The sequence below is a fragment of the Crassostrea angulata genome, chromosome 4 (assembly GCF_025612915.1).
Source record: "Crassostrea angulata isolate pt1a10 chromosome 4, ASM2561291v2, whole genome shotgun sequence".
Taxonomy (NCBI): Eukaryota; Metazoa; Mollusca; class Bivalvia; order Ostreida; family Ostreidae; genus Magallana; species Magallana angulata.
The window spans coordinates 28,350,148-28,377,993 of record NC_069114.1 but is presented as its reverse complement, the minus strand read 5'-3'; the positions used below and the strand labels follow the sequence as shown (position 1 = coordinate 28,377,993).

General features: G+C 31.3%; 1 protein-coding gene across 2 annotated transcripts; it reads left to right on the top strand.

Annotated features, from left to right (window-relative positions):
• Nucleotides 1–875: 875 nt before the first annotated feature.
• LOC128182415 (brevican core protein-like) lies at nucleotides 876–15,507 on the top strand. Of its 2 annotated transcripts, none has more exons than XM_052851035.1 (6): nucleotides 876–996; nucleotides 8,991–9,040; nucleotides 9,564–9,735; nucleotides 10,159–10,376; nucleotides 12,520–12,555; nucleotides 12,792–12,926. In XM_052851035.1, the coding sequence occupies exons 1-6, from the start codon at nucleotides 911–913 to the stop codon at nucleotides 12,797–12,799; spliced, it is 570 nt and encodes a 189-aa protein (XP_052706995.1). In that variant the 5' UTR covers nucleotides 876–910; the 3' UTR covers nucleotides 12,800–12,926. The 2 variants fall into 2 exon arrangements, with proteins under 2 accessions (XP_052706995.1, XP_052706994.1); XM_052851034.1 differs by lacking the exon at nucleotides 12,792–12,926 and adding an exon at nucleotides 12,961–15,507 and having other exon boundaries at nucleotides 883–996.
• The last annotated feature ends 12,339 nt before the right edge of the window (nucleotides 15,508–27,846 follow it).

Here is a 27,846-nt window from a genome sequence, read left to right as displayed (position 1 = left end):
AAAAATATTCCTCGCATTTAAAGACTAAATGGATTTTGGTATTGTCAAATTGGAACAAGGCAAGTTGGGTTTGACGGCAGGCGTGCACTTACGCCGGTGTATTGCTGTCGGTTTTCTTTAGATATCACACAAGGATAAACTCTGAACAGCGTCCTTAATTGCTGTAGAATTTCTATTTTGCTTAATCACGTTGATTGAGAGTGAATAAATTTGGGTGGATTTATCAGATTTTTCATCAATGTTAACTTCTAAGCGTTTCCGACATTTTCCAGACAATAATTCTCTATTCTAGTTAAGATTAATAATAATTTCCGGAAGGCCTTAAGGTAACGCATCTTTAGCTATTGTAATGGATATTTATGGTATTTTTTTTCATTACTGGGTTTACATTATTTGACACACTTTCTATATCAATATCTAAAATAGATTATGAATTTACACTTCTGAGTTCATATCTTTTAAAATGTAGTTGCACATTACATACCTTGCAATTGACTTTTAATCGTTTGAGGGGGAAAAAAGCAACATCGCGCGGATTTTTAACATATGAAAAGGATGCTACTGTCGTCCTTTTCAAAAAAAATCCAATCTGTTGTTCCCTAACCGACATGTAAATTGTTAAGTGCCTTTTGAAACATATTGATCTTTTTTTTAGTGTACCTACCAATTAAAGGTTTTATCAGTTTTCACTTTTTTCTTTTCTAAAGGTATAAGAAGGGAAAAAAATCAAAATCAATGTTATTTCTATTATTACAATTTAAAAAGTAAATAATCAATTTTCACCTTATGAAAAGTTGTTTAAATCTGAGTAATGAGGACCATTTGATTAATCTCCATTTAAATCGATCGCTCGTCTTAACCGGATCGATGGATTCACAATGTACCCAACGTACCCAGGCTATGTCTGTCGATGTGGGTCTCATTCAGATTTGCCTGCTGGAGAGAAGGATGCTCCTATAATCTTGTAAGCATGTTTCTGGAGGATGGTTACCACAGGTAAGATAATATATTGACAGTTGTCTATTTTGATGCGATGGAATTCGTATGCCAAATTTTGCAGTTTTTTTAAATGGCCAATTTCTTTTTTTTCTGTAAAAGTTGAGACAAGGATGGAACTTTTTTTTACTTCAAAAGTACAACCAAAATTATTTAAGGTTACTGCATGTACCTTTCGTTGTTGTTTTATGCATGTGCCCTAGCATTTACAAGAATTTAGGTTTCTGAAATCAAAATATGAACTTGACAATTAAAGTAATAACACGCATATCAATTAAAAAAAAAATCAAATCATTTTTGCATTTGTAATGATTGATTGAAATTGTCATGAAATTTTTCTAAAGGTTCACATATGATACATTTATATATAAGTTTTATAGACTGGGCGGAGATGCTGATATTGCCTTATATAAGCTTAATAATGGTTCTTCGTGTTTACTATTTTCTTTTTTTAAGGCCTTTTAAACCTGTAAAATGAAATTTTATACTTTTGAAATATCTCATGCATTTGAATCAAAATTTTTTTTTTGGGGGGGGGGGGCGGCGGGGGGGGGGGGGGGCGGCGGGGGGGGGGGGGGGGGGAGTTTATCAAACGTGTGCGAGTCGCAAAATTTTAAACTTTGCACATCCTGTTCGTCGGCAGAAACATAAAGAAGCAATTTTCTGGCCTTTACACACCACCACCCCCTCACGGATATGAGTTTCCCATCTTTTCTTCCTTTCCGTGAGCAGGGCGTGAAATTTTAAGATCTGTCATACTTTATTGTTATTACCAATATGACGATAATACATATAACAGTTATGATATAGTGACATTATGTTTGGTATTTGTCTGTTTTCGTCCGTATAAAGCCTTTGAATTCATTTATTTAAAAAAAAAAAATTGAATTTTAAAAAATTACGTTTTGTAAAAAGTTGTAATTCTCAAAAATCAAAATTTTCGATAAGACAAAAAGATAACCTATTTTTGAGTGGAATTTTTAAATGGAATTTGTTTTTGAATCAATAGTGAAGGATCACTTAATAATTTTCCAATAGCGTTTCTAGGAGGGGTCAGTTCGGGCCAATACTACATCAGTATAGGTAGATAAATGACATTATAAGTTACTTCATAAAGCCATTGTCATGTTGGCTAGCAACAAATGACGCACTAGGTTCATTGTCATTATAACATATAGAAGGCATTTCAGAATTAGTAAACATGCATGTTTAAAACAAATTAACAGCAATCTATTATAAGCATTTATCCGGATTAATTAGGCATGAGTATACTTTTCAAGATCAATTCATTCATTTCAATTTACCATAATCTAAGAGATATTGAAAATTAAAGATTTTAGAAGCTAAAAATTAGCAGAGGACAAAATATGATTGTATGTCATCTTTTAATTGTATTTACATATTTTATATTCTATTTTATTGCAGGTCATCATCTAAATTATTTTTTTATAACATGTACTCTCACAGTTTTAAAACCCTCTAAGAAAACCGGAAAGCTGTTTTGCGAATTAACTTATTCTAACGAAGTGCTTACTCGTTATAACAAAGTAGCGAGTTCATCGTCTCAAAAAAAAAAAAGACATATTTGGTTATCGTGGATTACCGATTAACCATGTTAACTGTATAGTAAACAAAAAAAAAACTAAGAAATAATATTCTCTGCTAAGGTTTTAAGCTTTTATTCCCGCTCTAACGCGGTAACAGATAATTTTTTTCATACTTTTTGGTGTGATTGGTGTGATTGGCGATAAAACTGTGGGCGGTGCAAAAATCAGGTTTTGGGGTTCACAAAAAGGTTATAATTATGATACTATAAACAACTGTCGCTAGTGCCAACTCGGCCATAGTGAGAAATACCTTGTACATGTAGACATTAATTCTACAGTCCAAAAACAAAACAAAAATATTTAGAAAGCCAAAAAAGGTTCATGTATAAAACATTCGAATAAATATTATATTAAGTTTGTGAAATATGTCAGGTACTTTGATATAAAAAAAAAACCAATCTAATTCGTAGTTAGTCTTAATTAAAGTCTTATTACACTTATTTTTCATTTAAAAAGGCTTTCTAAAAATGCATGTTCAATAATGATCCCTATAAGAGGCTACATGCTCAATAAACTTTACATCAGATCTACCGTAAAACTTCATGTATGAGTTTAGCTGTAAAATATTTTATTTAGCAAAGAAAAAACTGTATTATATTTTATTAGTTAAATTACAATGTATCTTACCAAAAATTTCAAAGTTAAAAGTTATGGGTAGTTTTTTTACTATTTAGCCTCCGAATCTTATTTTTTGTTTATTTATCATAATGATGAGTTCTTCAGCATTTCAGTTAAAAGGGTTTAAGCTTAAAATGACTCTTTAACTCTCCAAGAATCTTAGGCTAATTGATAACAAAAACTTGTTTAAAAGATCTTAATTTGATAAAAACTTTCAAACTTTAATAAAGATTAATAATTTTTGATGGTTTTTTTGGTTAGACCCATATAGTTGAACGTACATTTATAAACTTTAAAGACTTTATACAATTTTATATATGATACAATATAAAATATGGTTATTACGTTAAAAGTTCAAGGAACAATAAAGTCTCTAATTATTCTGGCGCTTTGTACTATTAAAAAAACTACATGCATCTACTCATTAGAGATGGCTGTATAATCGAAACGAAAACCATCTAAATTTTGCGCATCCCTTGAATGCTGGAATAACTGATTATTTAAATGCATTTCTCTATTTCTTCAACTTTTTTGCCAATAGCAAACATTGCTTGAAAAAAAGAAAATATACAATATAATACATATATGAATCCATTTCACTTTGAATTAATATGTTTCATCCCCAAAAGTTTGAATATTTCATAATCCGATCAGCGAGTAATAGTAATTCAGCAGTGTAAATAAATTAAATATTATATAATAGTCATGCTCATATATGAAAAACCATGATGGACCAATGTATTTCAAGGGGTTACGTAATCAAACGACTTTTTACGGGGGCGTTTGGGTTTAACAAATGACCGCTGGAGCACAAATTCAAAATTTTACGACAGAATACTGTCCGATACAGCGGCTATAAGTGCCTATATTTGATAAACCTGACAACAAACTACAATGATGTATACACGTAATACGAAGTTTTTGAACCACACCTTAACCTACTCTAGTTATTAAAACTGACAGCCAATCAGGATACCATCATCTCTGGTATTTAACCCCATATCCGGTTTCCTTGAAGATAAAAATACTAATTATAATCGTCTGCAGAGCAGCTCATTTATAATCGAATCTAATTAAGAAACCTCATTTTAATCGTGTTTAATAAAAGAGCATGGTGTTATTTATAAACTTTGAGCACACATTAGTTTTCAATTTGAGCAAACATTGGCTACTTTTGACGATTAATTGACCCTTTTTGAGCGTCAAATTTGAAAACTTCGTCATCGAAAAAAGGGGTGTTTGAAACGTATTGAAATGGTCATTTACTTGCGATGGAAAATATCTCTAACACAGTTCAATAGCTGTTTCTTCTTTGTTCAGCAATATTTTCGTTAACAATTTATTTAACAGAATATCATTATGAACTTGACAAAGCTCTTTGAAGCTAATAAAATATACCGATAGACTAGCTATTTGAATCGATCTTTACGAAAAAGTTCTTGCAAATGATATAGAGCTTAGTATTAGCTAAATACAGATGTATTCGAATTCACTTAACATCTTTGAAAATTATTTTTTTTAAATACGTATTTTAATGAACAATGAAATAACTTTTTTAAGATTTGGCAGACAAGTTATTCTTGTAGACTTTGTTATAAAAACTGTTATATTACTGGGAATCTTAAAGGGATATGGTCACGATTTTTGTCAAAAATTATTTTCCGATTTTAGTAATTACAATGCTTTAGTAAGGTATTTTGAATAGGCAACCACAATTTGAGTGTCATTCGTTGAGTTATAAGCAAATTACAGAGATTACAACTCTTTGCTATGTAAACAAAGCCTTTGATCACATTTTGAATGTTGAAGTAAAATTTTTAGTTTCAGACCTAAAATGAAAGTGTGTAACGTTAGGACTGTTTATTAATACTTAAACAAGGATAAAAACATCAGCTTGAAAGAGGTTTTTTACTGGTATATTGAACAGGGCACGAATCTTCTTACATGACAAGAATTAAGAGCCCTGTATCTTGCTCTTATAACTTTACAACTGACTCTCAACTTTCATTTGATTATTAGAAATGCATTCCTAAGGCATTGTAAGTAATAAAAAACAGAAAAATAGAATTTTAGCAAAATCGTGAACATGCCCCTTTAATGAGTGGAACATTTTGTAAACTCATAGATGGATACCGGTTCCCTCTACTTTCACGAGATCTTCAATAAACACCTATAGAAGGAAAGTATGTTACACATACATGTACATAAACACAAAAAAGTTATAATTTCACATCAAAAGAATTATACAAAAGCAGTACAAAATTTTTTTTACCATAACATTCTCCACAAAGTTCAAATTCTTAATTCATTTTTATAACATTTTTTTTTTCAAACTTCAAACTCTCAGGCGTTTTGGATTGATCAATACGAGTTTGGTTCTAGCTAACAATATCTTTACAGCTTGTACTGGATGTGACAGCTTTTACAATTTTACAAGTCTTTGATGAAATCAGTTACAGCAGTCTTTAGTATGTCAAATCAATATATATATATATGTACTCCTGAAAAAAAAATCAATGCTATTTTACAGAATTGGGACTTTGCGAAAATTTTGTGCTTAAAATATTTACAGAATCAATGAATGTCATCATAGTTTTCTTTCTAATCATTATACCAAATAAAATGTTTTTGACAATCAATACACAGGTAAAGAATTCGACTTTCTATAATTAACACTACATCGGAAAATTGTAAATGTTAATATGGTGACATTTTTTTTTACCGATATTTATTATTTGCCTTTGTTTTAAGTTTGTTTTTTTTCTGACCGAAATATGAAACACTAATAGCAGTTAATAAAGCATTAAAACAGATACAAAAGTGCACCAAATTTTAAAGGTAAAAAAATCGTTTTATAGTTGGCGACTGCTAAGTTACAGTGATTTTACGCAAAACTTTTTTTCCCCTCAAATTTAGCTTAATCACCTCCTTAAATGATGCAATGCATTATTTACAGACACCGATTACAATAATCTCGATTAATTATCTGAATAATAACGTTTTGCTATCTCAAGTGCGATCACGTCATCATGTTCTTTGTAGTGTGAGAGCGAAGTGAGACGAAATGAGACAGACAGAGAGCATGCTGATGAACCCATCATTACTCAAATCGATTCTAGAAAGGTTGAATTATCAAAAATCACATTAAAAGATTTAGACTTATTATCAACAATGGGTTATATATACAGTGGCTGTCATTGATGTATTGTTCCTTCTTGATTTGTTTTTTTTTTTTAGCATCTCAGAATTATTATTTAAACAACATGAAATGTCTAGGCTGTACATCAGATAGTGTCTAATGTCTTTGTAAAAAATGTGAGTTCATAATCACAAAAAAATATTTTGTTATGCATTGTTTTAAATTCTTTGAATACTGCATGAAAACTACAATGATAGCTTGGATATGAAAGAAATGGATTCATGAAATATTCAAATTAAGCGTCACCTTGAAGTATAGTTCAATTCAAAAACGAAAGAAAACAGTATTTTGATGAAAACTTATTGACGTCAATTAGTTCTGTATGATATCTGGGCCTTTAAGGCATCTGAATGTTTAATGGACCCCTAGAGGTTTGAAATACACGTAAATAAATTTTTAAATACGCCATTCAAATCTCTAAAAACATTTAAATATCATTTATTCACGTTTATTTAATCGTGACGCTAAAACTTAGAGCAGATAAACGCTTCATTGACGCATTCAATACGTTGCAAGAAACAAGTAATCAAATATTGATATTCAAAATTGTTACAGGTACTGTTTTTTCCTTACATAACATGCCTTTTTGATTTTAACTAGTTCTTTTCTGTCTCTTTCTTTTAATCATTTCCAAAGTATCATTCACATTTTGCAATATTTTTTTTAGATTTCTTTTTATTATGCTTAAATTGCATATTAATATTAACAGTATTATTGGTACATGTATGTGCTAGTAAATAAGTACGTGTGAAAATTCATTAAATTTTTTTTATAAATGATTAATCATGAAAAACCATTCTTGGTCATAAGCTTTATTCTAGTGTAAGAAACGGCCCAAATATTTTGGATTTAAAACAGGAAAGTACTTATTATATTTATATAGAACTCATTATCTTAAGAAGATAAACAGATTGAAGTGTAAAAATCATCCAGCCACCTTAATTGATTTTTGTGTGTGGTGTCATTGAGCTTGTTCTCAAAGAGTAACAACATTTGCAGAGATCAGATTAGATCTATCGATCGATTGTCCTCCTTTATTAATCCTGATTATTGAACAAGAAAGTCTATTGACTGATTGTTTGGCTGTTATAAGTGCTGAGGTACGAAATTATTTTCAGTACATTTGCTGGGGGTGTTTGCTCGCTTATGGAAACGCTCATGTCGGAGAGTTCTGCCTGCCCGCCATTGTACCGATGAACAAATAGCCAGCAGATTCAGTTGAACATTAAATAATAGAAAACTGCTAGTTTTCAAAGTTACAGAATAATTTGATTCTTATCTCGGTCAATGATGGGGCCAGTTGGAGTGCAAAAAGAAAGATATCGAATCTCCCTTAAATTTCCCTTAAAGTACATCCCTTTTATGTTTATGTAGAGACTTTGCTTTAAGGTAAAAACAAATTAATTTTAGAAATCCAATTCGATTGTTTTGATATAGTCCTTAAGGATATTAAGATGCAAGCTTTTCTTTAAGTTTCATATACCAGTAGAGAAGTCTTTATGAGGCATAAAGAGTAAAAAACACATTCGATGTATATTAATAGAACGTCATTTGATATATGAACTAATTGAAAGTATTTAAGCGTATGTAAATGAATCGAAAAACAGATTTAAAGTGTTTGGGATATTTTTAATACCCCAGACTCTTTAAATCTTTTTATATTTCTGCAAATATCCTTAAAAATATATGCAAAAGTTAATCAATATTCAACTTCTTTTTTATGTCTAACGGAGAAAACGTACCTTTGAAAAAAATCAAATGTGACTGTATACTAGTACGTGTATGTCTCTGCCCTTAACTTTGTTCCAAATCAGAAGATACTTGGTGATGCATATTTTCAGTATATTATTATATATAGTGGAATCCAATTACGAAATTGGTCATTCAAATGTCCATGGATTTTTTATTCCAATAGAGAGTAATCAAAATAATATTTTATTACCCCCTGTTGGAATAAATTAAAATCCTTGGACATTTGAATGGCCCATCGCGTAATTGGATTCCACTATATAATATACTAGAATTATTTATCCATGCTCCATGGAAAGCAAATATGAATCAGAATCGTTTAGTTTGTTTGATCGGAAACTAAAAAGAAGTGGTGAAACTCAGTTCAAACAAACACAAACAAACTGTTATCCTCCAAAACTTTCGATTTCTTTTGGTCTTGTCGTGGAAGAGGAAGTATTTGAAATGGAAAATCATTTTGTAATGATACAAATTGAGAAAAATCTTTGTCAAGTAGTTATTGATTAGCTGTAATATATAATGTAACTAATTGTTCATAACGTCGCAACTCTCTTTATTTCTTAATGAAAACAGAGCAAACAGAATTCAGTACTCAAGTCAAGACCCCTTTCATAAAAGAGAAAGACAATAACTCAAATACACCGATAATTAGATTAAAGGATCACCAATGTTGCAAAAGTAATTAATCCTTTTATTGTGAAAAGGGTTAATCTCAAACGTTTTGTTGTTGCTCTTCCTAAAATGTAGCATTCAAATAATTAATATACATATCAAGTTTAAGAAAACAATTAATTCCTATTTTATTTTGATCTGAATTTCAGGATATTTTTGTGCAGAGATTCTATCCTTCTTATAACTCTGTTATTAAGCGGTAAGTGATTTAATCGTTTTTGTTGTGAATTTAGTTTATAATCATTTACCGAAATGTTGGCCATTTTCAAAAATATAAGTCAAAGTTAAACTGACCAGTCTTAGAAAAATTCGTATGAACAGTTTTCTCTACTGATAGCTGTATTCTTTAGAACATTCCAATAAATTGTTTTTTGCAAGTGAGGATTAAGATAAAGAATTCCACCTTTTATGATATGTTTTCAGAATGCACTCACAATACACACTTTTTTTTCAATTATACACATTGAGAAACGATAAGTTTGGCATGATGTTATTACATAAGCACGCAACTTTAGAAAACGTAAAAAATCAAATCGTGAAGTAGAGCCAAAAAAAAAAACAGGAAGAAAATCAAAACTAATTATTTGTTATTTTGAACCAACATGGTCAGATTTGTAATCTTTTAAACAACTATAGTAACTGTAGAAAGGACATTAATTAATTGATAATCAACAACAATTTAAGGTATTGAAGGTATTGACTTTTTCTTTATTATTTTACAGGATGCCTGTGTTTGTCTCAGCTGGCGTTTTATGGAGAACAGAGAACATGGAATGAGGCATACAGCATTTGTGTCCAACATGGAGGACTGTTAGTGTCTGTGAATTCTAGTGAAATGTATGATATGATGGGAGATTTTTCAAAAGGTAGTCCATGGAAAACAGCAACAGGAATGTAAGTCAATCAATCATGGGACTGTTCAACGGGACACGGATAAACTTTCTTGACTATCTACGCCAAAGTCTTATAATTTTCTTAAAACTAATTTTCATTGTATTTATAAATATCATTGCATTATTAAAACATATGAACTTGCTAAAGAAAACTAATTTTAAAATTGAAATTAAGCACTCAATATTGAGTGAAGAGTGATTGTAGTATACCACAATTAGAAATCGTGTTTTGTACGTTATTTCAAAAATTGGGGAGGGGGTTAAAAAAGTAGCACAATTTTATTGCATGACAAGATATCTTTTTCCAATGAATGAACTACGGTTAATGAAAAAATTAACGGTACATATAGATTGTTATTTTCATTATTAGCTTTGTCGTTGTATATTGGCAAATGACGATTAGATTTATCATCCTTTCTTACAGAAATGAACCTTTGTGGATTGGTATTCATGCCACTGATTCTCAGGGACAATCTCTGGAATGGGCCGACTGTGTCCCAACAACATGGACACAGTGGCATCCAAGTGAACCCAAGTCCCCTGATATCTATCAGTGCGCCTACCTCAAAAGTTTCACGACTAATATGTGGATGGACATCTGCAGTGAAACAAAGAACTTCATTTGCGAAAACATTGATTCGGGTAAGTACGTTAATTATCACTTAATGTTTAATATAGATTTTCTAAATGCTAAAATTAATGATTTTAAAAAGTGCTGTAAAGTCTGATTGAATTTCCCTTAAAGCTTTTATCTAAATAATCACTGTATAATCCATTGCAATCTTGTTGGAATTATTATAAATTAAAATTCATTTGAATCAATGTATTTTTAAAATCGATGATTTTTTTTTACAATTTCAACAAAATTTTAAATAACCAACCGTAAATAATGCCACATGCATATATGATCAGTCTGTGTATTTAAGGATACGATTCGGAATGCATTTTTATAATCATTGTGAACACGTGACCCTTTGTAACCACTTGTTTGGCCTTTCTTGTACTGTCTGCATTCTGACGAACGTGCATCATATGTAATCCAGTTAGTTCTGACGAACGTGCATCATATGTAATCCAGTTAGTTCTGACGAGCGTGCATCATATGTAATCCAGTTTAGTTAGTAATTTACAATGATATTAACATTTTGTCTCTGAATAAATCGAATAGTTATCATGTTAAAAATTTGTTTCTAAAGTCATGAAAATCATTGGAGTCATTATATGGTCACGTGATTTGCATTTTATCCCATCTAAAGAGAGAAGGCAAAATCTCTTACTAGTTTAAAAAGAGAACTCCAGAATGAGCACTGTGAAATGTGTCGCCTGAAAACTCAACTGATACACTTTGTCCTTATTCTTTAAAGCGAAATATATGTTTCTGTAACACGTCAAGGCTGGTAAAAAAAAGTCTGAAATGCTCATATTTCCATCGACGATGAGGAACTCTGGTATTTCCTGGTAAATACTGGGAAATAAAGTATAGAATACATGATTTATTATTTTTAACCACTTTTACTGTTAATTATCATGTAGACAATAAGGAACTTCTTGTTAGCTCCATGTGTATGGTCTCTAAACAGTGTCTTTAATTTAACAATTCAGCACATGTAAATACCTATGGTATCGTATCTACTTATAAATAAGAACACAGTTCAGTTATTCAACGGTGCTGTTTGTTTAAAAACTTGGGTAAGGTAAAAGTGCAATCTAAGAGATAAGGAGTGTAATCTAATGGATAAAGATAAAATCAACGTGATTGTGGCTTTTTTTGATTTATGTAATAAAGAGTGGACAAGAAAATTGCGTAATGTTAAGTGTGAATGTGTCACTTCTCAGGCTCACCACTTCTCAGTATATAACACACCTTGGAAGAGGCCAATTAGTTCTACTCAAAGTAATAATCATCCCAAAACCATCAAGAGTGAATTTGTTTAAACATCACGTGTGACATGTCAACAAATTAACCATCAAATCTGCCTTAAATACTGACATATTATATATATGACCATAAACTACTGATTAGTAAAGAAAAATCCCAATATTATAGCTTTAGATTTTGAGCATTTTACTTTATCTTTTTATAGAGTACTTTGTCTTATGGAGCTAAATTTACATGTGGTCTAAAGATGGCCAAGACCATCCATCTCTCTGAAAAATAAATTTAGTTTGTTATTAAAATGATCAAAAATCTACAAAATGCATTAAACCCTCAAAAATATAACAGTATTAACAAACTAGATCTGTGTGATGACTTTGAGATGCATTATACTGATACTGAAATGGTTAAAAATGTTGAATTGTGTTTTATGACTACTGTCTTTATTCCATTGCCTGAACACATGTTTTCATCAAAACATGTTTTATTCCCAGTATTTCCCATTTTAGAAAAATATTAGTAGTATTTCCCGGGAAATACCGGCGTTCATGTCAATGGAAATTTATGTACAGGTATTTCTAGCCAACCGTGCAATAAGTGAGATGCAATGAAAGTAAAAAAAAAAAAAGAAAATAAAATAAAACGGATTTCTAGTTTCGAGGAAAAGTGTTATTTGAAAATATTGGATTTATCATTAAAAATTTGTTTGACAGATTTGAAAGTGTAACAAATATTTTCACTGAATAAATAATTTCAAGAAAGACTGTCAAAGGGTAAACTCCTTTTAAATCCAAAACATTCCGACTTGACTTTGTCAAATTTTACTTTTACTTGACTTTCTCAAATTTTAGTGTATGTTTTTGTATCAATATCATTACATTACTAAATCTTCATTATTGTTACTTGTAGGTGCATGTTCGTCTCCATTAGTATCTTGCTATGAAGGTGAGCATTCTTTTCCCTCTAATAATTCAACCTAGATTTGTTTTCTTTTAGTTGGATTTTTTTAGAGCAATGTCTTCATTTATGGAATGTCGATCAAATGTTGATTAAATAAATCAACAAACTTTGCAAAGCTAATGAGGAAAAAATGATCCAATTTCGTTGAAAATTGCTATACGAGTTTATGATCACAAGATAATATGATGAATATGTCATGACACAATAATTATCTTTCACAGATAGATAAGCAAAGCTTGACTGTCAAATCGAGCGAAATGAAAAACATAATAGCCGGATGATTAATGAACCTTTCTCGGGATACACCTGATTTCTTGATTATCTTTGTCAGTAAAGTTCATCACGTGATTAATTAAAGCTTTATAACTAGGTTATCTTTATATTCTTTAGCAACACTTGGTCAAACAGGCACAGTCGTTAGCAGTAATACCGACAGTAGGCCTACATCGCCATGTGTTAACTTTACGGACACAAATACAACACTGGATCCCAGTGACCAAATAAGCTCAACTAATTCCCAATATCAGAGTTCTGAAATTACAACGAATAATGCGTCGCCTGCTGAGTCTCATACTTTATCGCCAGAAACCACCACATCACAATCAGTTATGATGTCTCAATCACTCTCTACATCACAATCAGTTATGACGTCCCAACCACTTTCCACACCACAATCAGTTATGACGTCTCAATCACTCTCAACATCACAATCAGTTATGACGTCACAACGACTTCCCACATCACAATCAGTTATGACGTCACAGCCACTCCCCACATCACAATCAGTTATGACGTCACAATCCCTTTCTTCGCCACAATCTGTCACCACGACAAAACCCCAATCCACGTCTCTTTCAACGGAAACATATACAGAATCGCAAACTGACTGCGAGATATCAGCGACGGCATCATCAACGAAAACAACTAACTGTGTGACGTCATCTACAGCTTATACATCAACTGTTGGAGAATGTCTTTGTACGTGCACAGATGATGGCGTCAATTTGACAATGGCTATTTTACAAAGTAGAATTGAAACCAGAAAAAAACTTTTAACCGTTAACAAATCATCACTTTCTAGCACGATTCGCAAAAAGGAGAGTGCTAACGACTCACGACCAAGCGCTAAGGGTATAGGTGCTGTTGGAGTGTTGTTCATTGTTTTTGTGTTTGGAGGAATAGTTTTCATGGACCTTCACAGTTTATACTTGTTTATTTCAAAACATTATCGAAGAAAAAAAAGATTGGCAAAAAAGGACCATTCAAATGAAATCGTTCATTGCTATTCACAAAATGTGAAAATTAAGTTAAAAAAGACCACGCATACTTGAAAGAGTGGAATTGATTTTTCAGTATAATATACAATTTACCTTCCATCCATATGTAGTTGCGCATTATAACTTTCATACATTGTACCAGGTACCTTTTTTACATTTCACATGATCATCATTAGTATCATCAATCATCAGCATTGTTAAACTTGTTATAGAATTTGCACAAATAGGATATTTTTAACATTGAACTGTACTACTGATTACACACATTCTTCTAAAGTACAAAGCATTCGAATGCCACTATTGAAGGGGATAGCGAACATATTTTAGAACAATGCTTCCCATTGTATACAGGGATGCAGTGATTTGTATGTTATACAATGTCTTCTTGTTTCCCTTTTGAAAACCCCCAGCCACCCTAAGTGAAGCCCTGATCGTGTTCGATCGATAGTAAGTAGACCAGATAGGTTGGTATAAATGGCACGCTATCTCTATGACGTAAGTAGTCATATATTTCACAAATCGGTCGTTTTATTTCGAAATATTATGTGTTCGGTAAATGCTTATGGAACAAAAGGGTTTAATGAGCCCTTACAAGACATTACGAGTCGAGTTGATGGTTTGATGCATTCTCATACACTACTTGTGACATGGTTTCAGTGAAACAATGCCTACGCCTGTGTGCGCATCTACAGAATCACTCTACCAGCTAATGCATTCATCCCGGTACAAATTATTACCATTATTATAGCATTAAATGGTTTTATATTGTGTCATGACACTTAAAAGTTTAAATTGTTATTCCATGTTTTCGTATTTTATATTCAAAAGAACAAAAAACTACATGCATAAATTTCGAAGATGTTAATTTTACATTTTCTAGAATCACTTTATTTAAGAACACATTTACGCTTATTTGAAAAAGGAAGGAGACTAGATAAAACCTAATGTCACTGAATTTCTTTATGGTAAACAATATTCCAAATTCCAGCATCATATATTTTATATATTTTTTAGTGTATATCTCAAACTATAAGGTCTATAACAGTCGTGATAAAATAGTTTTGATTTATATTTAGGTAAGGTCGGTTTCTTTTTTTTTTAAGTTAACCAAAATAAAAGATGAATTATAAAGTTTATTTTTTTTTAAAATTTAACAAACGATTTGTAAGAGCGATGATGACTTTATTAAGCTTTGCTTTGTCATAATCAATCAATTATAGTGTGAAGTATAGCCTTAGGTTAGAACTATAGGTATTACCTTGATTGCGCAATCTCTTTTTACAGAATGATAGGAAGTAAAATGCAATGTGTCCCTACATTACTAAAATTGTTATTCTACGTACGCTACTGTAACATATCTTATTGACAATTATGCTAAAGTACTAGCTCGCTGCACATCTTATAACGCTATAGTATTGTACATGAATTAACAATAAACTTATATTGGACAGTATAACCGACATAAATATCTTACTTTTAATAAATATCGATAGATTGTCAAATCTGAAAGATAACTTATAATAAGCTCTTCTGTACACAAACTCTTTCTTCTGTTAAAATTTTGTTATTATATTCACTTTTATATTTCACTTATTATTGAAATGCTGTAATAAATGTTGAAGAAAATCTGCATAAAAATTATTTAATTTGTTGTTTTTGATGATAATTTCGTAATTGATGGAAACCTTAATCAAGTCGAAATCACGTTAATATGCAGTTAACGATGTAGAACATTACGATGGATATCATGATAATAGTATGACCGGTTATTGATATGATCATACCAGAATAATATTAATAGCTACCGAATTACATTAATTAATCATTCTTCAAAATTTGAGTAGGAGAGCGGTGGACAAAACGAAGCCCTGTCAATCCGAAGTGACGTCACTGGTGACGTCACTGATCATGAGCTTGATGACCACCAGGAAAACTTTCTTTTTGCCATTTTTCCCATATTGTCGATCAACCAGTCATAGGCTTATGGAAATTAACCACATTTTCCCACTGCGCTGTGCTTTCATAATACATGTAATTGTATTTTTTAAAAATAAGACCACTGTACATGTTCTGTTAAAATAAGATTAATACAATCATATATTGGTATAGATATGTATAGCAGTATCATATTGGCTAATGATTATGATAGTCCATATACAAATTTATGATTTCATATTTATTTAAAATATTTAACCTATATTAGAAAAAAACAGATTTCACACCCACATTGAGATAAATCTTCGTTTTCTATAGATAGAATAGTTGTTGCAAAAGGTAAAAATGCTTATTCTGATAATTTACAATTACCTTACTCAATATGTTATTCAAAAGTCTGAATTAACATACATTTTACATATAGAAAAGTATGATTTCATACAAGCAATGTAAAAGCATATAGAATTTTTCAATTTTTTGCATGGAAATGGAAATGCCTTGAAAACCCGCGAATTTGACCTACTAAGAGTATAATATGTACGGTCAAATGTAACACAGTCAATATTTGGAGATAATTGTTTGATGCTGGCAATTATGATTACGGTTTATTGAATTATATTTAAACCCAAAACTGTTCAACCATTCAACATTGGTGCTTGGAATTGTCATACATAAAACAAACTTTGAAATGAAAAAAAATCGACTGCAGCAACTATTGAATACAATGGAGAAAACTTATTGGAATGCTGGCTTATTCCACAACCCCTGAAAGCAAAACGTCTATGTAGCTGTCCTACATTAATGAATATTAACTATTTGTTTAGAATTAAAATATGTCCATTAAAGAACAAAACCCGTTTTAAAACTAATGCATTGATGAACGAAAATGGATAAGTAAATATTGGTCGCGATTCAGGTAGGGTTTTAAACTCTCTGGCCAATGCTTTTAACTAATGTAATTGGTTCATAAGTCACATGTTATTCAGCAGAATCATGTTATTGTGTCAAAGCAAAGTAAATGTGTCTTCATCGGAAAGCTATATCAGTTATTAACTAGTTATAGAATATTTCAAACTATTTCCCATACAGGTACAAGTAAATCGAAGCTAGTAGTAACTAAAAGCAGCCAATCAAAGCACCACCCTTTAAAGAACTTTTTTAAAGTACCCGGAAAGAAAATGACTTTTTACTTAATACCGATACTTTTTTAAATATGATAAATAAATAATTAATATGAAATTAAAGTGCGTGACCCATAGAAAAACTTTTTCGCACTTTAAATAGAAAAATCAAGATGATTAAAAATTGAACAGTTCTTAAATTAAGAACATAGTATTGTTATCGACGAAAAATAATCATGTCATGAATTTTTAAACGTATGAAGGGGTGGAAGCTCACACAGAGGCAAAATTTATAATACAATGATGATTTAAAATAAATGGTTTTGATCTGTTGATGCTTTGGTTTGGGAATTGGGTCAAAAAGGCTTGGCTGGGCCAGTGAAGTGATGCATACTTAATATTACATTTTTACATTGCATGCAGATTGGTGAAATATGTTTATAAATCAGCTTTTATTTCTATAATATTTGAAGTATGTGAATCAATCGATTCATGAGAACAGTTGATAAAAGGATAATGAGTAAATAGGGCTATCGTTTCCCGTCCCGAAGGTCTCATACTATTTACCAGTATTTGTTCCATGCGCACTTCAAAGATAGATATGGATGATAGTTCAACTTATTCTCTATATCAACAGTGACTGTGTAATGTTTAAAATGCATAAGATCTGAGTAGCGTACTGGTCTTATTCAATATCACAATGAACAATCCTCCAGGTCCTTAAAATCCTCTTTCTCAGGTCAGGGTTTGTTAGTTTTGTTTGTTAAATTAATGATTTCGAAGAATTGAATTTTTAAAATGTGATTCCATCCCCTGATACATGTACCATTTTGAACAGCACAAATGTGATGACGGGATAATTATATTTTTTCTTTTTAAGTGAAAACTTGTTTCCTTTCCTGGTCTGTTTTTACTTTTTATGAGTTTTGTGAGTCATCATTCATTTTGTTTTCAAAGTACTTTCGGTACTTTAATTCGTTCCCTTATTGTCGGCTAGCTTCTGTGATCTTAGAAGATTGAGCTACTGGATGTTAGTTGTACGTGATTAAGTAATCAGAAGTTGAAAATATTCTTAATAAAGAAAAAAAAACCATTTAAGAGCTCTGTACAATGAAAGGAGAATATTCAAAATTTAAAATACTAGTACATGTAAATGAAATTTTTTCTCAAACAAAAGTTGTATTATTGCTATCAAAAAGTCACTTTTCTCTTAGAAGTCACTCACAGTGATATCGTTCCTATGTAAGAACCGTTGAAATTAAATAGCAAGTTTATAATAGGTACTTGTTATTTCGTCTATTTGTTTTTATTCTATTTAGAAAAAATAGCAAGTTTATAATAGGTACTTGTTATTTCGTCTATTTGTTTTTATTCTATTTAGAAAATCAGTCAAAAAGCAAGATAAACTAAAGCTATTGACCCCGTTCAATTATACAGCTTTTGCTTGGCATGAAAATGTCTTCCTCCGAGTTTCTCACCAATTTGATATATTTTCGCTGCGCCGCCTTAAGGTTAAATCCAATATACTGTCGTAAAACGGATATCTATGCGTTGGTAAATGACTTATACTATATCCGTATCCGAACCCAAACACAAGCAGAACTTGTTCTTAAGTTAGTGTAGCTAGTGTGTCCTCTTTTGAAGCTTTCTAGTGTGTCTTCTCTTGAAGCATTCATTTTAGATTATGATTCAACCCCCCCCCCCCCCCAAGAATGACCAAAAAGACAGGTACATGTAGATTATATGAAACATTGTCATGTCGGTTTTTAATGTTTTGATTAACCTCGAATTAGATAATGATTAAAAGTGGTTGGTTTTTTCGGTCTTTCTCCCAGTTGCACTATGGAGCACTGAATAATATATTAGGCATCGTTAACGCAGTACCTAGAATATGAAATGATGAAATCTGAAGAAATTTGCTGACGATGAATAATCATCGAATTTTTGTATTTACCGATAATCGGTCTGAATGCTTGAAATGCAAAGTTCACCACATATCACGTAACTCGAAGAAGATTTTATTGATTTTAAACTTTCATTTACATTTCAGGCTCTATTAAAAAATAAGGTGTAGTGTAGAATCAACATTTAGAATTAACGAACTGAAAAAAGTCTGGATTTTTATCAAAGAAGATGGAAGGAGATTTCACCTGTACAGAATCTTTTTTAATTTCAAAGATTATGGGGTTTTTTTAAGATTTAGAATATTGTTCTTTTAGTATATGCATGTACATAGACTGAATCAGAATCAATACCACGCCGTCAGTATGATTGATGGTTTAATTAAAAGTACTGGAAACCGCATTCATGCAGGAGTGGGTGTCAACAATGGAAAACGATTGATTAATGAAAAACCTTGTGTCTTTGAAACCGAAGATCTGGAGCAGTGATCACGAAAAAGTTAAAACAAATATGTGTATATGTAAGCTATGGTTAGAGGTTACTACAGTTTTAATATACTTTAATTTATGCCCCAAATTAATCGACATTTTAAGAAAAAATGTTAAGTCGACCTGAGATTTCTTCTTATTTTATTTAGAAACTACAATTTGAAGCACTTCATCTAATTTGATCTTATGCTTTTCATGCCCCGGTACACACCGTTTATAACCAAGTTATGCATGTACTTATTAGTCTTCATTAAAGGAAATCTAATAAATAAACTTTACAAGTTCTTGACTTGCCAAAATATCACTTTTCTAGAGTAAGGGTGATTGAACCACATTAAAAATCTTAAATCTATAATCTGACCCAAGATATCCTCGATACATATTTTGCTTATTTACTCGATATTTTTTTTTTAAAAACCCTAGGGTTCAAATTGTGTTCGTTCAAAAGTATGAACAATTTCCAAGATTTCATCATTAAAACGACCCCTCTGGCTTATCAGGCTCCGATTTCGCAAAAAAAAAAACTTAAGTTTTTACCTAAGTTTAAACTCAAATCCTGAGAATTTACTCAGCTGAGATTTTTCTCAAATTGCATTTCACAAATCAAACTTAGTCATTTCTCAGCTGAGTTGAATTTTTTACTTAGCTGAGTCAAGAATATTACTTATTAGGTTTGTTACTGACTGTTTATAGAAATTTGTGGGGTCGGTAAAGTCCATAGAAGGCGAGGCGGAGCCGAGCCTTCTATGAACTTTACCGACCCCACAAATTTCTTTAAACAGTCAGTAACAAACCTAATAAGTGTTTTGTTTTGTCGAGGACCTAAAGTTTGATATGTAAACAAAGTTTTGTGTAGAAAATCAGTTCATATAACGTTACGTCCGCCATGTTGCGCTATAAGTTTTGACGCTTGCCTTTTAAAGAAATTTGTAAGGCAGCCACGTGACGCGTTTCATCCAATGACGCCGCGACATTCTAGTCCGAGGCAAAACAATTGTCATTGTCACAAGTGGCCCCTTATAACTTTTCCTGTTTTTTTTAAGTTGTTCTCAATAAAAACAATCGTCTGCTTATGTTTTCAACAGAGGAAAATCGGATTAAATTAACAAGAGTCATAAAATGTTCATAAGTCATGAAATGTACACTTTGTTATGCTAAGTATTGATGACATATCTACATGAACTTATATATTATATAACAAACAAAAGACCACATTAAATACATTATGGTTACCTTAAAATCATTTGAAAGTAGAATCACTGCACAGTTATTCCATTCAACACAAACAAATGAATTAGTTCCCTTTGTTTACATGTTTGTCAAGGTAGATAATTCCGCCAAAATTATAATTTTTTAATGAAAGAAATATTTATCAAACCTGCATGAAACATTGCATATTCGCTGATCATTGAGTGGAATAGATCTAAGAATTGAACATTACAGACAATAAAATATTGAATTAATGATGTTAATGACATATTCATATTTGAGATTTGACTTAAGTCTGCTATGGAGGTAATTTAAGTTTTTTTCTCAAATTGAGTAAAAAACACGACTCAGATTTTTTTGTGAAACGCAGATATTTGAGTTTTCTCAAATTTGAGAAAAAACTCAAATATTTGAGAAAAAACTCAGACTTAAGTCTGAGATTTGACCTAAGTTTTTTTTGTGAAATCGGAGCCAGGTTTTAATACAGGGTTAAAATGTGAGGTTTACGGGGATTTTGCGGTGCGCTTTTACCCCAATGAACCACAATGAACCCCAATGATACCGCAATGTACCCCAGTGATGCCACAATGAACTTTGAAATACCTTAATGGTACTAAATATGTGAATTAAATATCTAGATGAAATTCAGCGTGTAAATCAACACCGTATACACATTAATGATATTTTTTGTTCATTTTGACCATTTTTGGGAGTTGATTTTAATCAACTCTCCTATTCAGTTACTCAGACAAACCGAAAGTGAAACAGTGTTTGGACCTCAGCACAAATCATTGCTGCTGACAAGACTTTGTTCTTGAAAATAATTGATAAATTCGATGTAATGTATGCTAAAGCATTGTTTTTCAAGGAAACTTATTTATAAATACCTTGAAAATAGTAAGATTTTAAATGGTACGAACAATTTAAATATTTTTTGTAGTCGTATATATTCCTACGCCAGAGTTCAATATAGTCTCGTTCAACTCGACGTTCGGCTGTCTCCGTAAATCCTTGTCGGAGATTTACGGTGTCAGCCGAGCGTTTGGTTGAACGAGACAAGAGTTCAATATTGCTTGGATCCATACAATTTTCGAGAAATATTTTTATTACTGATACATAGTTTAATTGAATTAATTTTATCTTTAAATATTATTTAACATGATTCTTATGGGGGTTTCACGACATTCTTGTCGAAAAAGTCCGAAAATTCAAATTATAAAAATGTGCATTATTCAAATTAGAAACTACAGGTACTTTCATGCAAAATAACATATCATTGATTTTAAAATAAATAAACATCGACAAAATTAACTCCCGTCAGTTCTTCAGTACTTTGACATTTTGATTTGCTTGCTTAATCTATTGTTTCAAATTGAAGAACATAGGTAATTAAAGATTACAAAGCTCACTGACACGAGGCATCACCGTTATGAGGCATCACTTAAATGATACCACCATTTTGATATCATGTGAAAAATAGATAATTATCTTTGATACTGGATACTGTGGTCATCGGAAAACAATTTCCTATATCATATGATACAATATTGTATGATAATCATAGTTTTATGTTTTCATACGGCACTGCATGATACAATGTTTATCAAATCACTTCTATAATAATACCGTTATTGCATTTTATACAATATCGTGCCATATGATATATCATCTGACACAATATGATATTGTACTATATCATGCAACAATATTATGTTGAATCATATGATATAACATTGTATCAGGATATGATATTGTATTATAAAATATGATGCTATCTTGTATTGTCTTATATTATTGTATAATGTCATATAATACAATATAATGACATATATTATGATAAAATATTGTTACGATTCCTGGGTTGAGACTACATGTATATCATCATTTGTTTTAATAATTTGTGTGTTGTTGTGACTTACTTGTTTTATTTACATGGTTATATAAATCCTTTTATTCCATTGGAATACAGACTTGTTTACTTTCGTTCGGACTAACCGCCATGCTTGCGGTATATTACGGACTATGAGCCCGATGTTTAAAACTATTTAAACTCTTTATAACAAAATAATGACAATCGAAATGAACGATAATAATTGATGTTATTTAACTTTATTAATGGTAATTTTGTATTATAATGTAAAAATGTTAAATGTCATGTATTTTATGTCGGTACAACGTTATCATATAATTATTATGAGATGCGCCAAGTTAGTTAACGCTTATGATGTTGACGTTGTCAACGTCTCAGCATCAACATAACAAGTTAGGACATAAAAAGACGGTGTTTTGAAAGCAAAGTTGAGTTGACGGTGAAGAGCAACTCGCTTGACAGTGGTATGTATGAACATTACCAAGTCTTTTTGCTATTACTAAAGTAATACAACTTTTGTATTAGGGCGTCCAGGATTGGTTCGTCGCTATACTTATAGGAATTGATAACGTTGTACAAATGTACCAACCGTACTGTATAATAGTAATAATTATAGGTGTTTTATATGGAACCATTCGTTCGTTGCAATAAATGGTAAAAAACTTTATACGGAGTATTTATATTAGTTTCGGCAAATTGAATATAATAAGTGAATCAACGATTTCTATAAACTGTGACCAAAAGTTAATTCTTTTTTAACCTTGACGCAAGATAATAATTAAACAGCGACCCATAATTAAGTTTTAAGCGTTTACCCGTACCCTCGGTTCGTTACAATATGGTATCAAATAATACGATATCATATAACATGATACATAACAAAATGATGTTGATGATATTTTATTATAAATTATGTAATAGTGTCATATGAAATTACATTACATGATATTGCATCATATAATTATAATATATCATATGATAATCGGTTATAATGTCATTTATTACATACTTAGTAATAAATACAGGTTTTTGGCATATGTGATACAGATTACATCACACAACTCATATCGGCCTCCGGGGCTGATACAGGTTATCAGCCCTAGGGCTGATACGGATCCATATCACACCCCTTGCGGAACTCCTCTGCCTTTTTTCCGTTTCGGCATTTGTGCATGTTCACAGATGAAAAATGAAACATTTCTTGCAGTCGACATTTTCAAATGCAGTTAATAACTTTAGTTTTGGACCATTTAATTCTAAAACACGAGGAAATTCCAGTTCTGTAGCAACATATTGGTAAAACAACAAGATCTCATTGTTTTATTTAATACATGTATAGACTACTTTCAGATAATATTAAAAATCAATTTGTTCAAGTTGATGCCTTTTTACATAATTTATTACTAAGTATGTAATAAATATAATAATAAATACCCTTTTTCCATTTCACAGCCTGTATCAGCCCTCGACCAATATCATCCCTCGGGCCTTCGGCCCTCGGGCTGATATTGGAGTCTTGGGCTGATACAAGCTGTGATATGGAAAAGGGTATGTATTATTCTCTATATACATTGTAATACACAATGAAATTTTATACAACATTTCATACAATATCATGTGATAGAATGATATTTTGTAAAAAATCATAATAGAATATTGTTTCATATAATACAATAGTGTATCATATCATACAATACTATATTACACATCTAAATGTATCAAGCAAGTTTGAGTGGGGTACGAAGTTTTTATTTAGCATCTATGATAATTGAGATCAGGGTCTGTATCTGACGTTAGCCTTATTTTTCAAATCCAGAGTTCCTGACCCAGATCCATTAAGTTAGTAAGAACAATTTTTTCCAACAGTTAAACTACTTAAAAAAAATACACATGCTCCAGCATTAAGATTAAGAAGAATCATTTTAACAAGACCTTGGACTTTCAGTAGGACGTAGCTATCCTAATTCTTGCGTCAAAACAAGTTAAAAATGACGCGGTTTCAAGCGAAATATGCACCGATTGCGTAGTCTTAGCTCAAAAGCCAGACAAATTTTGATGATTTCAGAGAGCCATGGCTGGGTGGCTAACTATGAAACAGACAGCCATATGTCACATTGCTGTTCAGCACAACTACTCAAAGTCCACGCTCTTGTTAAAATGGTTCTAATCAAGATCAAGCTCTGTATCTGAGGCGACATGTATCGCTGTTTTACACATCCATAGTAAATGTAATATAAACTGTTTAAGTCTGACAACATGTGATCAGAGTTTACCTCACTTTATAACCAGCTCCAAGAGCCTAACTCAATATAAGTTGTTCAAAATCTTACACCTGCCTAAGCAGGGCTACTCAGAGAAAATAATTCAAGATAGGCCAAAAACTTATGGAGGTTGCACAGTTGAGAAAGAGAGAGGGGCATAGCTGGGATGGCATATTTGAAGGAAAGCGCAGGTTGATGTCAGTGACCGTCGTAAGTGGCATCTAACATTAATGTTGCATGGCTTCAAGCGTCCTGCGGGACACGGAGAGTATGAGCAAGGATCATTAGTTACACTGTTTTAAGGATGCAATTTTTTTCTTAGATATTTTTTGGAATAATATTTAAGATGTACTAATGTTGGTGTTGACTTTTGTGGTTAACTTTTAGGTTTACGAAAATTCTAAGGTCAAACGGTGCCATCCGGTATGTAGAAAACACAATTTTAATTTATATTGATTATCAGCACTGTGCTATCGTTTCTCAATTCACTATTAACTTCACTTATGCATAATAAGTGATTTCTCTTTTTTTGGAAAACCATGTAGATATTGAATTACAGACTATATATCTATGAAATACTTGGAAACGAGCACCTACACAAGTGATACAATCTAAAGGGATTTGGGAAATTATGTATTCATTTTTGTTACCTTTCATTAACTTCATGAATGAAATTGGTTTCCTGTCATAGAATTTTATTGACGTTAAAAATGCATCATTCATTCATTTCATGAATATGTTTAGTGTTGTCTAATGTTCGTGTAGAATTGAATCCTTTGGGAAAAAAACCAATCGATCGTCCAGGAAATTGAATAGCAAAACGTACAGGGGAAGAGAGAGAACTTGTGACTAGGTTATATTTTTCATAAAAATTAACGAGTTATCCGTCTTTATGCAGGTCAAAATGTCATCGGAGATTACATGCCTTTTTATAGGAGCCTGTTACTGCAATTTTTCGTACCATTGATAATAATAATGAAATTCGACACAGTCGCCATTTTAGACTTACTCATCTGCCATAAATTTCTGTCTAAAGTTAACGCAAAATAAATAATTTGATTTTATTTCGTTTGTCATTTCTTAGACATTTCTACATATATATTTATCAGTATTTTATTAAAAACCCGAAGAAGCCGCAATTCGGAACACAACAGGAGTGAGTGTCAACAATGTAAAACGATTGATTAATGAAAAACACTTAATTTTCAAACTAAAGAGCAAAGATCACAAAAAGGTTTTACAAACTTATACTAGTATTAACATTAGCTATGGAAGTTTACAACAATTTTGATATTTTACTTTTGCCTTTAATGAATCAACATTTGAAAAAAAAAAGTTTCAGATATATTCGACTTTTTTATTTAATCTGTAAATACGATGAAGTGTCATATCTTCATATTTTAGTAAAAATCACAGTTCAAAACACATTTGTATAATGCTGACTTAGAGAAAGTATGCCTTTATACACCCTTCTTTTTAAACAATTTTACTTATTTAGCATCATAAATGGAATCCTTTCTTCTACTTTATATTGATCTTCATGCAAAACAAAACTCAAAGAAAAGTGAACTGTGATATCATATTTCTATATTAAGGGCGTTTGAACCAAATCATTTTTTTTAAAATTTGTATGAGGTTTACCTGAATATCGATCTATCCATACTAAGCTTATATTAAAGTTATCACGTTCATTTTTAAGGACCAGTCATGTTCATATTTTGGATTCAATATTCAACTGATGATAGTGTTTTGCCGTTTTCACTTTAATGAAGCTGTACTTGGTAAAAACTGGTGAACGATAAATGCATGATTTGATGCAGAGTGTAAGAGAATTCAAGTAAAGTGCAGAGTGAGTCAGAGTCAATGTACCCCTACCTAATTAATCAGGTTGAAAACACTTTTTTCTTATCATGAGAAAAATAAATAACGTCATGTGCCTGTGATTGTTCTATCAAATTCCCTTTAATTCATCTCAAAGTTGGAGTTCATTTATAGGAAACATTTTTGATTAGTACTGTCATATCGTGTGTTGACTTATTTTTCATTATCAATTTTGCTAACTTAGTTAATTTCTTCTGTTATAGTATTACATGTATCTCGATATATAGATTATGTATCTGTAAAATACTTAATAAACATAGAATATAGAAATCGAGCAATTATCTTAGTGATGCTTTCTTAAGTAATTTACGAAATTTTTATTTTTTTTTTTTTTTTGGGGGGGGGGGGTTCCTTCAATTCACTTTATGAACGAAATAGGTTTTTTTCTCAATAATTTATTATTCATTTGATGAATATTCCTTAGTCTTGTCTAATTTTCTTGTCCAATAAAATCTTTTGAAGAAAAATTAACGTTTGATTGAGGTTTCAAAAGCAACGGAGAAGCGAAAGTTTACGGACAAGAAAAGGAAAATAACTCGTGTTGTGACTTTATATTCTGCAGCGAAAGAGTTAATTGTCTTTTTATGCAGTGCAAACATGCTTTTTTATAGGATCCTATTAATTTTTGATGCCGTTAATAATAATAACTTTGCCATATTTGACATACACATAATTATTGGTCGTGAATTTCTGTCTGTAGATTACGCAAAACTAGTGAGTACAATGTAATAATTTTTGCCTCTTACTTCATGGATGTGTAATAGATTGTCAATATAAAAGGTAATAGCCGGAATTCGGAACACAATTTTGATAAAAGTATAGATACAAAATGAGTAATTTGTTTTCTCTCTCTTTCTCTAAACTCGGATCACAACCTACAGGCGAAATTTTAGTGCACTTTCTATATGTAAACATTGTACAGGAAATACTCAAAAGATAAAGTACAAAGTTTAATTGGCGTTCTTGAGTTGGTCGTGTGTCGGTATAGCGGCAAATCAGCCACATTTAAGACCAATTCAGTTGATAAACGCTTGTGGTGAAACTTAGTAATTTTTTGGGTTAAGCAGCTTAGACGTTATTCACATTCTTTAGAGAGTATCAGCTCATCCCTGGCACGGTGAAGTGAACTCTCGGGGGCGGAAATTTAATAGCTACTACTAGTCTGGTTTCATATTGCTCATCAAGATGTTAAAAAATATCCCAGATATGCATCAGAATGGATTGAGTGTTTTACATGATGCCTGTAAATTATAGGGTTGATAAATTCTTGATAAGACTCTTTGTTTATACCATATCTTTCTCAATTCAACATATTTTACAAGACAGTTTTGA